A 13,885-nucleotide genomic window follows, 5' to 3' on the forward strand; every position below is an offset into this window, starting at 1 on the left:
CTTGCACTTTGCTTGGAACTCTCTTGTGACAAACCTTTTCTTTACCTTCATATTTCCAGATACAGCCAAAAGGCAGCGAGGAATGGAATGAAGAATCAGTTCAACCTCCATGAGCTGAAAATGAAGGGCCCTGAGCCAGTGGTCAGTCAAATTATTGACAAACTGAAGCACATTAACCAGGTATGTGTGTATCCAACAAAAACAGATATGACAAAAAATTGAGCAATGGATGATGTTGAGTGTTCATACTGTATTCTTGGGCTTTTGGAAAGGCAGCCATGTTCATCGTCTTCAGAGTCTCTCTGCTAAACAGGACTTCTGACCTTTGTTTTTCACCCCATTTTTAAATTATAAAGAAAATATCACAACATAAGAGAAAGCTTGGAAAACAGAAGGAAAAGTATTTGTCTCAACCCCACTAGTCCATCCTGTTTTCATTTTTATATTTTTTAATATTTGGTCAAAAAATCACACATAGGCTTTTTACGTAATTGGAAGTATATTAGTGATTTCTGCTTCTTAGAATTAACACTGTGTTGGAAACACTTTTTCATGTTGCCACAAATCTGCATACTAATCATCTTTTGTGGCCCCGAAAGATTCCTTTGAGTGTTAATTATAATTAATTTGCCTTTGCTATGCATTCAGATTGCTTCAAATTTTTACCATTAAATAAAGCGACCTCCTGCATAGTGCTGTCTCCTAATCTTAGCTCAATTTCTTAACATACTGGAGTTATGGGGTTAAAGGATATGAGCGTTTTACTGCATGTTTCCAAACTGCTGTCCAATGGGGATGTGACAGCTTTCACTGCCACCAGCAAGATACGAGAGGACAAGCTTCACTGCACCCATGCCAACTTCTGAGTCACTGCCATGCACAGAGCACCCACAGATTCCCTTGACTTGCACAGTTTTTCTTCTCAGGAGTTTAGTAACTGAGACACAAATAGAAGTTAGTTGTACCATCTGCTTGTGATTGCTTTGTGGCCACAGTTTAAAAAATGCCATCAAAAATGCCACCAGATACCAGAGTGGCAGTGTTCCTACCCTATGGTCCATGGGTGGGAGGACCCTGGCACCGCTGACTTCTATTCATAGCTGAGGAAAGACTTAATGAATTAAACTCCTTCTGCAAGGACAGAGGTTTCTGTAGGATGACATTGGCATGATTTTGTCTTTTCCTGTGAAGTTTAGCAGTGAAATCTTTATGGTTTTTAGGAAAAATATTTGGAAGGGCTTCCTAATAGTGACATATTTCATGGCGAATGGCATTTTGAAAGTATTTACTACACTTTTGAGTGAGATTCCTCCAGAGCCTAAGAAAGTGCTCTGCTCTCTGTGAGCACTTAATAATTAGTTGTTACTGCTTCTGAGCACAGAATAGTGGTAGTATTTGCATAACAGATCCTTCTTTTTGGTGAACTCACAACCTCACTAAGTTCTATAAAGCCTGGTTACATACAAGATGTTTCAAAACACATCTCTGAAGAATTCAGAGCACAGCGTAAACCTCCCATTGCTGTTGGTGTGCTTTACCTGGGGACAAAGGCAGTGTTTCTTTGAATTATTTCTAAATTATCTCAAACCAAATGTGTCTGGGTGACTCCACTCAACTGGTTAGATCCAAGCACTGGTAAGGCCAGAACCTCAGGGTCCATCTCTGTGCCCCTCATTTTAAATGAATAGTGTCAACAGATGTCTTTGGTCACCAGACATGAAGGAATACCTACTATGTGCTCAGCCAGGTTCCAGGGAGTTTGAGGATTCAAAAGGAGTCTGGCCTGTTTTCATACCTTCCTTGGAGGAGAAACACATGTTTAAATACAAAGAAAAGGCAGCCAATAATGAAGAAGAGCTAGACAGTGATGCTGCTCATCAGTTTTGGGGTGATTTGCTTAGGCCTGAGGTGGGCTGGGTACTGTGAGAAGGCTTTCATAAGAAATATCAGAGAAAGACCTGTGGATGGAGCCCCACCCTGTAAAAAGGGAAAGCTGCATCAGAGCATATGATCTGGCAGTCACTAAAAGTGACTATTTATAGCAAGCCCCTCAGTAAAGACTTTGGGTGTTTGATATTAATGCTCTGGGAGACCATGTCATATAATGAATAGAACATGGGCTTTGAATCCACGTGGATCCCAGTTCAACTGTGGGTCTTACTAGATATATAACTTTGGGCAAATCATTCAACCTCTCTGAGCTTTAGTTTTCATCTGTAGTATTTAGAGTTAGCAAAATAGTTCCTTACAAGATTATTGTGAGTATAAGAAATCATGTCTATGTATCTATGTCTATTCATATCCCATTATATAAAATTTATGTATAATTATACATTTTACATATTTGCATATATATGTAAAATGTATATATATATGTATACACACACACACACACACATAATTGCATGTGCATGACACAGTTAAGGTGATTATTATAGTCAGGATGTCCACTGTAGTCAGGACTTGAGTGAGTCTGAAAGAGAACAGTATTCCAATACTTCTTCCCAGTCTAATTCTGCCACCCAAATTTTGGGTGGATCAAAGAGATCCCTTTGATACATCTTTCTCTCCCATGTTGTTTCCTTCTTTCTCTTCCTGCTAACTTTCAGCCACAAAAGGTGAAGCCTCTTCATAGGTAGGGAGGTATATATTGTCAGTGTCGGAAAGGTCACCATTATAATTACTTTCTCCTACCTTTGCCATGGACATATGTGTGGACATTTTTGGTTCCTTTATAAATACCATTGAGCAACCAATTAATTCTCATTGATAGACCAGTTTTACCCGTTTAAGTTGAGCTGTTAAAATTGGCTGGGCTCCAAACACCCACGCTGGTTTTTTCTTGTCTCATCTGTATTGCTTTACATGGCCAAAATATATCATCTTTCAGACCTTCAGTAAAATTCATATTTTGGCCATGGTTCAATCTGAAAGTGAGACACTTTAGGGAAGTCATAATGAAGAATGGGATGATGATGATAATGTGTTGTATTTGTGTAGCATTGAACCATATTTCAAAGTGCTTTTATGTCCTAAAAGTCTTAACTGCTCATATTGGAAAAAAAATATCCAGCCTGGAATTGTATAAGATACAGTACTGTCAAAGAATCATTCTTTTCAGGAACTCATTGTTACCCTTGGGTATTATTTCATCCTCACTGCCTCCTGGGAGGTAAGTGATAATGTTTGTACCTTTTTTTATAGCTAGGGAAACTGAGGCAGAAAGCCATTAAGGGCTGTGTGGGCATGCTGCCAAAACATTCAGTAAGTTCAGTTGAAAATTCAACCAATCATCCAGATGTTGTTTCCTAGTCACTGCCAAACATCTGGATTCACTGAATGCCTGGCTACATTGACCTACAGTTAGAGTGATGAGGAGGTAGAATCAAGTTAACTTGCCTCAGTTCACATGTAAGTGAGTGGAGAATCCAGGAGTATAATGTTATTTTCCTAAGCTCCTCGCTTGGTGCTGCCACTATTAAAGTACAGTAGGCTGCTCCAACATACGCAACTGTAAGTGCAGAGCTACTTTTGTCTATGCACGCATGCCCGTGTGTGTCCATCCAGATGGACTGTGGCTAGGCCGTTTATGAGCACGTCCCCCAAGACCTCTTCACTTTCTTCCATGGAAATTCTCAGCTGCCTCCTTTCAAGTTATGGTTGCTGTTGATAGGATTTGAAATAATATATTCACTGAGGGAGTAATGTAACATTATTTCCGTATTGACAGTCCCACGATGTAACCTGGAGGGGACGTGTTCCGGGTCAGGCCCAGGGCCCCTTTCCTGGGAAGACCTGCAGGTGTGGAATGTCCTCCCCTCCTCCTTCCAAACCAGAGTTCTTGTGTAACATTCCCACGATTGGAAATGAGGACCCTTTTATTTCCTTTGCAGTTTTTAATTTGTGTGTGAGGATTTATTGTCTTGTGTTAGGAGAGGAATTGAACTCTTAAGTCCTCAATATCAGTCCTGGAATTTGCTGGGCCATGTTGCTTTAAAAGAAAAATTGTGTTTTTCTTACTATCCTGCTTCAAGGCTCCTGCATGGAGAGAAGACCCCACAAATACCAAGAATGATCATGATCCACTCTTACCCACAGGCCACTGTGGCCTGTGCGTCCTCTAACTCAGTTTGTTGGTAACAGTTTCTCTCTAAGACTTGCTGTGTCGTTAGTGTTAATGTCGCAGACCTTAAACTACTACAGAAGCTATTGTTTCCAAGAAAAACCTAGCTGTTTATTATTTTCCCTCAGTTTCAGTTCGGGTTCAAATGAAATTCCAGAAATTGTTTTCCTGCCTGTTGGAAACAGCTGAAGCCAGAGCAGTCAATACCTGCTCATTTGGTGTCAGAGCTTTTCATTCGAAGTTGGATAGTCTCATCTGTTTGGGATGGTTGAAATGTCCTGCTGAATGGTGGGGGTGTGGACGAGATGGCCTCTTAAGATTCCTTCCAGCCGTGTGATTCAGTGATTTGTGGCTCAAGGTCAGGCTTTAACCCAGGACCCTCTTGTGAACAAGTCTTGTGACTTTATTCTCTGCCCTGCCACTCTTTTTTAAACACCCTGTTCCCAGGTCACCCCTTTCTACTTTGTAACCTCGCATCTTTTCAGAGATTCTTCCCTTCCCACCAGTCTTCCAGCCTGGGCAGATGGAACTTAAACTTGCCCTTCCCCCTACCCAATTCTTCTGTTCTCCTGCCTTGTTCTCATTAGGCCATGAAAACATTAAACTACGAAAACACTTGCATTTATCACCCTCCTCCAGAACCAGATAGGTGATCTGTCTTCAGATCGTGTTAGCCATGTGACTCCATATGAATGATAATAATTCTGCCATCAATTTGCACAGCACAATTCAGTTTGTAAAGCTCTTTCATGAATATTACATAAATGGATCTTCACAGTGACTCAGAGAAGCAGACATTATTACCTAGATTTACCAGATGAAGAACCTATGGGCACTGGATGTCTAAGTGACCTTCATATAGTAAGTGGTCAAACTAGACCTAGAATCCAGGGGGACTGATCGCAGTCTCTGTGCTATTTCCTTCTATGTCTTTGAAGACACAGCATGCCTTGCTGTGGTTAGCATGATCCATATATAAAAGATGTGCAGAAAGAAGTACAAATAGCAGAAACTCCTTAATTTGTCTAACAATTTCCAAGTCCCTAATGTAGTAATATCTATAGCTGAAGCTCTAAAATTGGCAGCAGAGAAAGAGTAAGCATGTTGTTTACCAAGCATCCACTGGGAAGAGTCCTAGAAAACTGACCCCAATTGTGTATGGTGTGGCAACTGAGGCACTTTGTGACATAGACAGCAGACAAACTTTCTATTAGCTATCTCTAACTCATAAAATGATTTTAAATGGCCAAAGAAAATTTTAAATGTCGAGCACACAGTGGAATGTCTCCACTTCCATCCCCCTTCATAAATACCTGAAAAGTATTTTTAAGATGCCTGACAGATTATTTTGGTATCGTGAAAAGGCACTGACTTTGAAACAGAAAGTTGCAACTTTAATAAATTAATTAATAAAGTTGTTACATGTCAGAAAAGTACCCAGGGCATACCTTAGCATGTAAGTTTTAAAAATCTTTAAATGAATCTCAAGCATGATCAAAAATTCTTTGAGTAACTTTTTTCTCACAATAATGCCAGTGAGAGTCATAAAATGCTGGCCTACTCCAGTGGTTGCTAGAAAAGCTAACACTGATCTAAAATTTCTAAACCAAAGGAGAAATGTTTTGAGAGTCAAATTTAAATAAAAGGCCTTTCCAAATGAAATTATGTCCCAGTGTCTCTCACACTTCTTCACATACAAATAGTGTAGCCGAACTGTAATAATTGCCATTTCCATATGGAGTCAGAATGTGTGTTTGTGTGAAAGACAGAGTATCTACAATGGCATGTTAACAACAGCCAATGAATGACTTCTGAGTTATAAAAGAACAATGCGAGTTGGTCTTCAAATCCCAGACCTAGACTCTGTGGAGCTAAACATGATTTCATGAAGTAAAAGGGAATTAGCTGATGCATTCCAAAACACATTTATCATTAAAAAATCTTCTGTCATTTTGCTTAATAGCTTGAAAAATAATTACAATGTCTGGTGGCTTTGGGGAGCATGTGTTTTTAATATCTTAATTACTGTGTACAGTTTAATAACACTGCACCAAGATGAATTCCCAAGTATTTCATATTAAATTTCTTGAAAATGAACTATTTGCTTTTTTTAGAGGATACAGGATTAAAGGTACTTAAATTGGGTCATGTATTTTAATCTTTGCACATTAAGTTAAGTTATTCAAAAGCAGAAGATAAGTCAAGAGTGGTAAGCCAAAATGTTGTTGATAGCAACAACATTTGCTGGTGATTGTGGCTTATCAGTGAAAGGAAATACATGATCTTTTTCATTGCGGTATTATACTCTTTCATAAGGTTTTTTTAGTAAGAAGTATTGGAAGTGTTCAGAGAAGGCAATGGCACCCCGCTCCAGTACTCTTGCCTGGAAAATCCCATGGACGGAGGAGCCTGGTGGGCTGCAGTCCATGGGGTTGCTAAGAGTCAGACACGACTGAGCAACTTCCCTTTCGCTTTTCACTTTCATGCATTGGAGAAGGAAATGGCAACCCACTCCAGTGTTCTTGCCTAGAGAATCCCAGGGATGGGGGAGCCTGGTGGGCTGCCGTCTATGGGGTCGCACAGACTTGGACACGACTGAAGCGACTTAGCAGCAGCAGCATTGGAAGTGTTAACTATGGAAAGACAAGTTCTACATATGAAAAGGAAATTCTATCAAACTATAAAGGCTATTGGGTTTACAAAGTTAGAAATATATTTCCAAAATATCTATGAAATCCATAGAGTCTCTTATTTACATCTACCTGCTGGCCAAATACAACACAGCAAAAATAAATGCTTACAAATGATTGCTCTCTGCCGCCATAAACCTGTATTATAAGCAGTATATTGGTGTATGTATGTTCAAATACTCTTCGGAAATTCAGAGACAACTTTTATCTTGATATATTTATGAACATATACGTATCCTGCCTCTGGATTGTCAGCTCCTTAAGTCTGAAATCATGCATACAAGTCTGTTTTCTACAGCACCTAACATAGTGGCATATACAGAATAGACCCTCATATACAGTATTTTATAGATCATCAGTTCATTCAAAGAAGTTAATCTTTGTTGCCCTAAATTTATTTCTGACCTTTGATTTAATTTAAGGTACTTTTCACATTGAATATCAACCAGTTTTTGTGCTAAAGAAGAGGGTTATGTAAGTGCACCGTTACAGTTTGCAGGGATGTTTCGGTCATAGGGTCCAGCCCTTGGATTTTATAGACGAGGAAATGAAAACCTAGAGAGAGAAATGACTTGTCCAAAGTCACACTGCTAGTAAATGACAAAGCTGGGTCTGGGAAACAAACAGATTGATAGTTTGTGGTGCCTTTGCTCTGCTTCCAAAGGCTCTTGTGTAATCCAAAACATGCTTCTAAACACGCAAGCACATTTTCTTATACAGAACTCCCAACCACAGCAGAAGCCCCTACTGAAGCAGTTCATCTTTGGAACAAAAATGGGCATAGCGAGAGACAGGAACTTGCTAATTATTATCTCTTGTCATATCTATTAACTAGTCTTTGGTCATAACAAGCACGCCTCAGTGCCTCCTGCCTCATTAAACCCAGTGAGCAATGGTTGCACGTGGGCTAGGAGCCAGGGCAGGGGGCTCTCTGCTGGGATCACTGGACCCAAACCAGGCAGAGTCAGCAGGACCTATTGCTCGTGGTTTTATGCCCACTCACACAGTCTGACTTGGGCTCCTGTCCACACTCAGGATTAGTCATTAGTCATCTGTTCACTCTCATGCTCGTATCTCAACTCCTCCACCTTCCTGGGTACCCTATAATGATTTATCCAGTGCTTATCCCTCCTTCCAGAATGGCAAAATTAGCATCATATTAGTCAGTGGGCTTATGTGCCAGTTAGCTCAGTTGTCAAGGCAGTGTGTTCAGATTCTGTTCCATGGAAAGTAGAGATGTGGGAGACATGCTGTGGGGGTTATTCTGCGTCCTCCATTCCTTTTTTAACCAGAGTGTCTAAAATCTGCTTTACATATGGGTCTTCTAAATACGATTTCACTTAAACAAAGGGCTTCAACTGCTAAAACAATAAAAAGTCTCAGAGTGCCCTTGAAGCTAATATTAAAGGTTTAATCCCATATGGAGCCATTTCTTCATGTGAGCATTCACTCAATGAATGTACTAAGTATCTACAATACACAACGCAGTCACAGAATGCCTTCCAATCTCCATCTGCCACTCCTAAAATGAACTGTTAGTTAAAATGGAGACAATATGGAAAGTATGAATGGGTTGGTGGAGACATTATTCCTATTGGAAATGATGTTCCCATTGGAAGGCCCATTATTCTCATATTGGTGAACCAAAAGTATCTTCTTTGAAGCTGAAGACCAAAACAAAGTTTTCCTTGCCCATGTCATTAGGATTTTGACAAAACTCAATGGTAATAAAACTAACTTCTGAATAGAGAGCAGATACGTTTGCCCCAGGATGGCAGACCTATGTTAATTGGCTCAACCAAAAGTTTGGCCTTACTCCTTGATATCCATGGGTATTGAGACCCAGGGCTTCCCAGGTGGCATTAGTGGTAAAGAACCAGCCTGCCAATGCAGGAGACTTAAGAGACGTGGGTTCAATCCCTGGGTCGGGAAGATCCAGTGGAGGAGGGCATGGCAACCCACTCTAGTATCCTTGCCTGGAGAATCCCATGGACAGAGGAGCCCGGTGGGCTGCAGTCCATAGGTCGCAGAGTCAGACACGACTGAAGTGACTTAGCACACACACACACTGAGACCTAACCTTCAACTGTAAGCTTATTTGACATATGGCCAGGGACGTTTCCATATTCTGTGTAGGCTCAGTGTTAGTATTTAGTGAATGTAAAGTAATAATAATGGGGTCAGTTCTGTGTGCCTGACTGTATGCTTTCCTTAGATAGCAACCACGGTAATTTTGCATAGCAAATTTTGAGTGGAATATTTCCAGCAGAGTTATAATTAATGTTCAAAGTAAAAATTGTGTTATTATTCATATGTGCTTCATTGTCTTGGATAAGTTCCTAATATAGTTAAAGTGAAAGTGAAGTCGCTCAGTCGTGTCCGACTCTTTGTGACCCCGTGGACTGTAGCCCACCAGGCTCCTCCGTCCATGGGATTTTCCAGGCAAGAATACTGGAGTGGGGTGCCATTGCCTTCTCCAGGGGAATCTTCCTGACCCAGGGATCGAACCCAGGTCTCCCACATTGCAGGCAGACGCTTTAACCTCTAAAGATGGTCTTATTTGTTTAGTGGATCTGTGTTATTTACTTCACAGTCCATATCTTGCTAGTTCATCACTGCACTATGGGTAAGCAGTTGACAAGACCAAATCAGCTAAGAGAATTCCCATTGTGATAAGTCCTAGATAATGATGCCCAGGTTCAGATCAGTTTATATCCCATAGCACTGAAGAGTCTTCTGGTTATTCTCATGGTATCACTATTAGCAAATTTTGAGTCATCACAACAAGCAGAAGAAGAGCCAAAAGACTGGAGAAAGGCACAAAGTTTTACCCTCACCTTGAATAAGGAGGGGCAATTGGATTGTGGAAACCACACATCAGGGAACCTGGTATCACATCTTCCCCGAATTCTAGACCAGAATCTTGGAGACTGTGAGCTTCCAGACACCATGGTGATGGTTACTAGGAGCCACTTGGGGCTCACTCAGAACAAATCAGACCACTTCCCCTTACTTATATGTACATGTGATATAGATATGGTATACCTAGATTTCAGCAAAATGTTTGCCAGAAACTCCTATGATCATTTTTAAACAAGTGACATAAAATGTTGGCTTAAGTAATCATATGGTTTGGGGAATGTGTAGCTAATTCAGCATCATTCCTAAAGAGTATTTTCTTAATGTGTCAGTGTTAGCCTGGAGAGAGGCTTTTAGCTATTTGCTTTGACCTTTACTGCCTAAAGTTGTTACCAATGACTTACTACAGACAGAGAAGACATACTTCTGATATTTAGTGATGGCATGAAGCTAGATGGGGTTAGCCGATGCATAGATAACACAATCAGGATCTCAAAATATCTCAGTAGGATAGAGTGGCAGAGAAAACTAGCAAGGTGAAATGTTTCAGGGAAAAATGGGAAGTATTACATGAAGATTCACAAACATGATTTAGCCACTCTTTTGATGTGGCCACTACTGGGGGGTGGGGGGAACAGAAGCATGTAAATATATACATATGTGTTGGAGTAGAGGAGGGAGAGCATGCAAGTAAGTAGCTAGAGAAATAGTATCTATCCTATTTAAAGGTTCAGAAGAACTCTTTGAGGATTGTAAGGTTCACTATTCCACATGAGTTTTTAATAAACCAATGCTACCTGTTTCCGTTGTAAAGTCTTACTGGTATGTGACTTAGAGTCATAATGAGAAATTGGAGAGCCACAACACTATATACTCTAGTTTGGCGGACGTACAAAGGCTTTAGAACCAAACGTAGATGTATGTTTAAGTCCCAGATGTGTCACTTTGTGATTGCCTAGCTTATGGCCGAATTAGTTAACCTCATTGTACCTCAAATCCCCTAATCTGTGAAATAGCTATACTGCAATCTATCTTGAAGATTTAATAGAAGTGTTAGAGATAATACATGTAGTAGCATAGTAAATCATTGGTCTCCAACCTCTTTGCCACCAGGGACCAGTTTCATGGAAGACAATTTTCCATAGAGCAGGGTTGTGTGGGAATGGTTTTGAGATGATTCAAGTGCATTACATTTACTGAGCACTTTGTTTCTTTATTTTAAATCAATTAATTTATTTTAATTGGAGGCTAATTACTTTCCAGTGTTGTAGTGGTTTTTGCCATACATCGACATGAATCAGCCACGGGTGCAAATGTGTTCCCCATCCAGAACCCCCCTCCCCCCTCCCTCCCCATCCCATCCCCCAAGGTCATCTCCGTGAGCACTTTATTTCTAATCTAATGCTGCCACTGATATGATGGGAGGTACGGGTCCATGGCTTGGAGGATGGGGACCCTTGCAATAAATTATAGCTACTCTTTTTCTTCATGTTATGATAGTCTGAAGAGTTAACATAAAGGAAAGTCACAGGTAACCTTTTAAGTAACTTGATTCACTGTGCCTCAGTTTATCAGTTTTTGGAATGTAGAAACTCTAACTTTTCTAGGTTGAATTATTGTTTAAATGATTTTAAATATAATTATCTCAACCATAAAGATTCTTGGAAAAGTATGTCTAGTGAATCTTTGACAGATTTTTTAACTATTTAATGTTCAGTTTGGCTCAAGGTAACTGAATGGAAAATGAAGCTGATAAATTTAAAAATTATATATACATACATATGTAGTAATATGTTCATATGTCTATGTACACACACACACACACACATATATGAAGGAGCGTGTGTTTAAATTAAGTTCCTCAGATTTTTCCAAGTTTGAACTCTGCCCTAAAGTGGAGGATCTATTAATAGGCAGGCTATCCTTAGAGTATAACTTAGAGACCATGATCCAGAAGTCCGATTTTAATCTTCAGCCCCACCAGGACCTTTCATGGAAGGATGGTATCAAGTGAAAAGACTTCAGAGGTATAAAGTTCAGGGCAAATTAATCTGCATTCCTTTTGAACATCTTGCTCTCTGGTTGAAGATGGTGAGCAGTTCCTATATTTAAAACCCGGCTGACATGTTATCCTTATTGGCAGATGTCTCACAGGAGGTATTTAGAATGATTTTGAGTGGCATATAATATGTTCATGAGTGTGTGTGTGTGTATTTCACATGCCGACAGAGCAGAAAGAATTCACAGGGCTTGGGGTTACTGAGCTTTCTTGAGACACCATCACTTTCAGCTGTCGGGGTGATGTCACAAATGCCAGGAACACTGCCTAGGCCCAAATTCCCAAAGCTCAGTTTTGCATTGCAGAGTCTAAGGCAGACAAGACCCCTTCCATGGGCTCTGCCATCTAAGAACCATGGAATTTGTTAGCTACACGCTGGGACCAGCCGCCACTTGTTGTCAGGCAAAAAGAGAGCTGCCCCCTGCTGCCTGAGCCTTTATCCCTGCCTGGGATACCATGGAAAATGGGGAAGGAATCCAGACTCATTAATGGGCTGGTACAAAAGATTAAGCCAAGCTAGAGGCAGTTTGTTATAGCTGCATATGGATTCTTGAAGGCAGTTGAAGGATCTCCAGACCAGAATCCAGTGGTGCTGTTGCCTTTGTTTGCCAGACCCAAGTATATGATAAGGGTGTCCCTGTAGGGAGCAGTTTTCTTATTGCTAGTTTCTATTTTACAGAATGTCATTCCCCCGGCTAGTGTAGCAAATTGGTTGATCAATAATTGCAATCTGATAACCCACAGTACCAATTATTGTTAAAGCTACAGGTTTTATTGTAAGAGGCTGAGAGGGAGCTCAGGTCTAAGCTTCTGCTTGGATGAACAGTCTTTGTTCTTATCTGTTGTTCTTGGAAATCAGTTAAACCATGATTCCTTCTATGACTTCTTTTCAAAATGAAACTCAATCAGGAAAAAAGTAAAACATATATATATTTATAACATATATATATGTATATATATATATATATATATCTCCTCACTGTTCATTTAGCACTTACTTATTGAATGCACACCTTATGTGCAATGCTGAATCTGGTGGGCTCTATTGTTAAGATATAAAGAATCCCTCCTCCTTGTCTAGACTTGTTACATATACGTGTATCATTATCATTTGAATTCATTTGTTCACTATTGAGCAGCTCTATGTACTGGAGGTAGGGGCTGTGGACAAGGATATAGGAATAAGTTTAAGCACAATTCTTGCTTTCAAGGAGGGTGATGAAAACATACCTACATAACTATAATCCAATGCATAGTGTAAGTATCACTAGACAAATATAAACCAAGTACTCTGCTCACCCAGAGAAGGGAAGGATTAATTTCAAGACTTCAAAAATAGGTAGCCTTTAAGCCTTTATGGCTTTGAAAGATGAGGAGAATTTTGACAGATAGAGGTTGGTGGGAAGGATCTTCCTGGCAGAGAAACGTGGTATGCACAGTGGCACAAAGACATGAAAGTACATCGATAACCAGAGTGGAAGAGGATGTAAGTAGTGAGAGATGAGACTGAAAAGATGGTATACTGCAAAATTTGGGAGGGTCATGAATAGTATAGAACATCTGACTTTGCCTCTGTTAGCAGTGGAAGTTGGGGTAGAGAGAGAGGGGGGCGTGCAAGTAAGTAGCTAGAGAAATACTATCTATTATCTTTGAAGGTTCAGAAGAACTCTTTGGGGATTGTAAATTTCATGATTCCACGTGAGTTTTTAATAAACCAATACTACCTGTTTAATAAACCAATATTCCCTGAGCTAGTGCAGCTGCTGGAGCCAGAGTGACGAGGTCAGATCAGTGTTTTATGATGTTAACTCCACGAGGGGCATGAAGGGTGGCTTGGACATCAGAAATTGGAAGCAAAGAGTTCAGTTAAGCTTGCTCAGGTTCACGAGGCAAAGATGTGACGCTTGCTACTAAAAATCATTCACCTTCCTTTCCTCTTCCTGATGGAACAGTTCAGGGGATGAAAACTGCTCTGTACGTGTTCAAGCCAGTCATCTTCTAGCTGTTAGCCAGGACATAGGGAGGCTGGAGCGTGCATTGGTTCGGGCTTCAAGAGTGAAGGTAGCGTGGTGTGACCTCACAGCAGACCAGTACCTAACTCAGGTCTCACAGAAAAAAAAAAATTATTTTTAATTCTGGTATTTCATTGAACCT

At 40.3% G+C, this 13,885-nt stretch overlaps 1 protein-coding gene across 1 annotated transcript in view; it reads left to right on the forward strand.

Moving 5' to 3' along the window:
• Window positions 1–13,885, forward strand: part of GPC3 (glypican 3) — a 460,444-nt gene that overhangs the window by 342,728 nt on the left and 103,831 nt on the right. Inside the window, exon 6 of the mRNA XM_005906523.3 lies at window positions 60–180. Coding sequence (XP_005906585.2) covers window positions 60–180 — 121 coding nt within the window. The remainder of the gene's footprint in view (window positions 1–59; window positions 181–13,885) is intronic.

The sequence above is a fragment of the Bos mutus genome, chromosome X (assembly GCF_027580195.1).
Source record: "Bos mutus isolate GX-2022 chromosome X, NWIPB_WYAK_1.1, whole genome shotgun sequence".
Lineage (NCBI taxonomy): Eukaryota > Metazoa > Chordata > Mammalia > Artiodactyla > Bovidae > Bos > Bos mutus.